The sequence below is a fragment of the Cryptomeria japonica genome, chromosome 1, assembly GCF_030272615.1.
Source record: "Cryptomeria japonica chromosome 1, Sugi_1.0, whole genome shotgun sequence".
Classification (NCBI taxonomy): Eukaryota; Viridiplantae; Streptophyta; class Pinopsida; order Cupressales; family Cupressaceae; genus Cryptomeria; species Cryptomeria japonica.
In genome coordinates, this window is record NC_081405.1 from 248,767,630 (window position 1) to 248,771,542 (window position 3,913).

The 3,913-nt window shown below is 40.1% G+C and overlaps 1 protein-coding gene across 1 annotated transcript; it reads right to left on the reverse strand.

Moving 5' to 3' along the window:
* Nucleotides 1-557: 557 nt before the first annotated feature.
* Nucleotides 558-3,607, reverse strand: LOC131053510 (G-type lectin S-receptor-like serine/threonine-protein kinase SD2-5). Its single transcript, XM_057988127.2, has 2 exons — nt 2,458-3,607; nt 558-2,080 (listed from the first exon to the last, which is right to left on the reverse strand). Exons 1-2 carry the CDS (start codon nt 3,605-3,607, stop codon nt 558-560), a joined length of 2,673 nt encoding a protein of 890 aa, XP_057844110.2.
* Nucleotides 3,608-3,913: the final 306 nt, after the last annotated feature.

A 3,913-nucleotide genomic window follows, 5' to 3' on the forward strand; every position in this document is an offset into this window, starting at 1 on the left:
TTGATGTTTAATGATAAAAGTTTAAAAAGTGAACTTCAATAGACTTTTGTCGCGAAGATAAGATGGAAGATTTCCATCATTAATGTTAATGTCTTTTAGTCTTATAGATTTAAAATAAAACACAAAATACAAATTCAATTTAACATACTGAAAACTTTTTATTCATTCAAAATCTATTACATCATGATTTACTTTTAGATAGAGGTTACATTTTGATCTACATAAACAATATAAGAAAACAGTATTTTATAGAGATTGCAACCTCTAAAAACATAACAATTCACTACATCATCAATAAAGAAACTTCTAAAACTTGAATTTTTCATCTATGAAATTTACCAGAACCACTAAAAATTTAATTTAGAATCTATCTCTAGAAACTACAATTGCATTTTTGACATTACTAATTCCATTTCCATTATACACTTGCATCACTATCCAACAAGTCTCCCGCTCCTGCCAACTTCCCATCTTCAATTGCTTTAGTTATATAGAAAAGTTTACCAAGTAGACATCTTTATTGAAGACATGCATGCATGCGTCTGTTTTGGCGTCAGTTATCTTGGATCAGATAGCTCAGCGGTGGACACTGTGGCTATGCTACCATATGCCCTCTCACCCATTTCCATTGACTCATACCCATTTCCTTTAAAGAACTCGGGACCTTTCTGCGACAACCACAAAGGTGGGTCAGGAACATTCCACTCCCCCTCCAACATCTTCAATGACTCAGTCATCGTTGGCCTTTTGTCGGGATTGTCCTGAACGCACCAAAATGCCACCTTAGTCATCCTGATAACAACCTCCATATCAACATTGTTCTCAAGCCTCTGGTCTACCAGTTCCAGGTAGCTGCCCTCCCGGGCCTTGAGCATAGCCCATTCAGGGAAATATTGGAGGTGAGTATCAGAAGCAAAAGGGTCAAGATTCCTTCTCCCAGATACCAGTTCTAGCAACACCATCCCAAAGCTGTAGACATCGCATTTCTTAGTGGCAAAGCCGTACTTCAGAAATTCAGGGTCAAGGTAACCAAGGGTTCCTCTTGGTTCTGTTAAAATATGGCTCATGTCTTCTTTGAGAAGCTTAGACATGCCGAAATCAGAGACTTTGGGCGTGAAGTTCTTGTCCAGGAGAATGTTCTGAGGTTTTATGTCTAAGTGAAGGATGGGCTCCCTGCATTGCTCGTGCAGATAGGTCAAGCTTCGGGCAGTCCCTTTGGCAACCTCGTACCGTTGTTGCCAAGTTAAAAAGACATTGAAGTTTTCTTCTGAATTTGGACTTCCTCTTCTGGGTGGGAAAAGCCACTTATCCAGAGACCCATTTTCTAAAAGCTCATAAACCAATAGCTTGTGCTCAGAGTCTGCACAAAATCCTCTGAGTCTTACCAGGTTCAGATGGTTTATGCTGCTTAAGGTTTCAACTTCAGCTCTGAATTCCTTAATTCCTTGGCTAGAACCATCTAATTTTTTCACTGCAACTTTGCTATTATCTTTAAGAATGCCTTCATAGACTGGTCCAAATCCTCCTTTTCCAAGAATTCTGCTGAAGTTGTCAGTGGCTTCCCTGAGTTCATCATATGTGAATATTTTGAGAAGGCCTGGAAGTGTGTTGAAGAATGCTTCCTCTTCCCTTTGTGCAGGGTCGATCTCCTTCTCACATACATCAACTTCATTGACTTTTCTCTTTCGCATGTACTGAATGGTTAGAAAGAGAATCAGGTACAGGCAGAGAGCTACTGCAACTGAACCTAATATTATCCCTGCTATGATGCCATTACTCAAGGAAGTCGAGACTGAAGTCTTGTTTAGTGCAACATTATTCTGGACCTTGATATAAGACTTGTACGTCTGGTTTGACACAGATTTCATGGAGTTCAAGGGCCCAGTTATGAGGTAACATGAAGCAGAGCTATCGCGGAAGACGGCTGCGGTGCAAGAACAGTTGGATGAGCACATTTCTTTACATTTGTCAATGGTAGACACATTCCTCAGAGGTTGGAAGAAGTCATTTAGGTAGTATTCTGCTTCGCCGATAGGCAAATAATGATGATCCGCAGAAGTTTGGCTGCAATCTGGTTCACCTGTTCCAAAAGAAAATTTTAAGTAATTTTTGTTGCAATCTGGTCCACCCAGTTGAGATGAGAGGAGGGATCAGAAGATGGATCATAGAGCGTGAATTAAATAATTTTCTAATATTCTGGTTATATGATACAAAATATTAATTGATGCAAGATATACGCAAAATTGAATTCGCAAACAAACACAAGAATTTTTATAGATTGTGGAAACTGATAAACTTAAGGGAGTCCAAAAATAAGCGTTTGAACTCTTCAACTCTTAGCCTCGTCACCAAATTTTATTTGAAAAAAAATCTCTTATGGTGTACAATTCTTGACGTTCTTTACTTCTACTCTTCACAGAAACGAAAAGAAAAAGAGAAAAGGTATAGATATCTCACCTGAGCGGCTCCGGCATCCTTGAGTAATATCCAAATTCTGAATTTGATCAAACCTATCAGAAGTTTCAGAGCCCGGGCAGCTGCACTGGCCATCCGTACATATGCCATAAGGTCCACAAGCTTTTGGAAGAACGCACTTGTCAGATTGATCTAACCCAAATTCTGGAACCCACGCTGAAAAATTGTTGCCAGAGTCGGGCAATGTCATTAGATGTACAGCGTATGATCTGAGGTTACCATCAATGTCCAGCCTCACGAACTTGTATTGGGTGTCATTAAGAGCAGCAGGTGGCAGAGACAAAACATTGGTTCCATATGAGCAAGAAGTAGAAGAATTAGCAATAGTCTCATTGAATGAAATTTGTAGTTCTACCCCTGTATACACGGCCTCAGCATTCTGAGATGAGTAAGTATAGAAACATGGCCTTAGAATGCCTTCATAGTCCAATCCAGGCAGCCCCAGAGACCAATAAGGTTCATCAAACTTGCTTCTGTAGTACAGGACCATCCCTCCAGGCTCCATAACCAGCTTATAGGAGCCTTGGCTGGCACTTGTTGCAGAGTAATTGGATACCAACGTATAGCCTGTCTTTAGGCTCTGCCCAGGTAAGAGGGTGTGTGTGGGATGGTCCCAACTCTGCCAGATAAGACTAGAACTTGAAAAAAGTGAAGAATTTGTAGTATTATAGATCTGCAAATTACCTGAGATCAGCATAGCAATGGTCTTGTTCTGGGTCTTACCAGTGCTGATGTTCCAGGCCACTGTTCCATCTGTATCTTTCAATACTATATCCCCACTACTCTCCAGCATCAGCACTGCACTTTCTGCAACAGTCCTCTGCCTATTTGCAGTCCAAATCTCAGTTCCAAAAGCTGAGGATGTGTTATTCACGACCAAAACAATGGAGAGAATAAATTCACCAGAAGAATTAACATTGACGAATCCAAACTGAAATCTCTTATCTTCACTCATAATGGGATTCCCCTTGCCATCTGTGACTACAGTGAATGTCCCTTGCTCAGTAGTAAGGGTTGGAAGGCTAGAATTATTGACAGCAGTCCAATCCAAAGGCAACACAAAAAATCTCGCTTCACATAGATTGATCAAGCGCACAAAAACCAAACTGCACACAATTCTCAGAAACCCCATGACCCACAGCTTGACAAACGTTTGCTTCAAATGTAACAGAAAGCAAGTGGAGCTATGGTTCAAAAGTTCAATTGTTTTTTATTATGGAAGACAAATAAAGAGCTGTACTTTTAAATGTAAGGAAGCCATCAGAAGCAATTTGATTGTCCAGACAATGACAGGTATATTTTTCGACTTCGACTTGTTAACATAGAAATTGCACTGCAATGAGGCACACGCGTATCCTTGTAGAATCAGAATCCATAAATACCATTGGCGTTGACAATTTAGGTTGTCTTTTGTAGATTGATTTGAAGTTCACGTCCT

Bases quoted from the DNA above. Each gene is read 5' to 3' on its own strand.
- LOC131053510 (XM_057988127.2), bottom strand. From the start codon at position 3,607: ATGGGGTTTCTGAGAATTGTGTGCAGTTTGGTTTTTGTGCGCTTGATC. The intron at 2,081-2,457 runs GTGAGATATCTA...CTTTTGGAACAG, and splicing joins AGGATGCCGGAGCCGCTCAG to GTGAACCAGATTGCAGCCAA.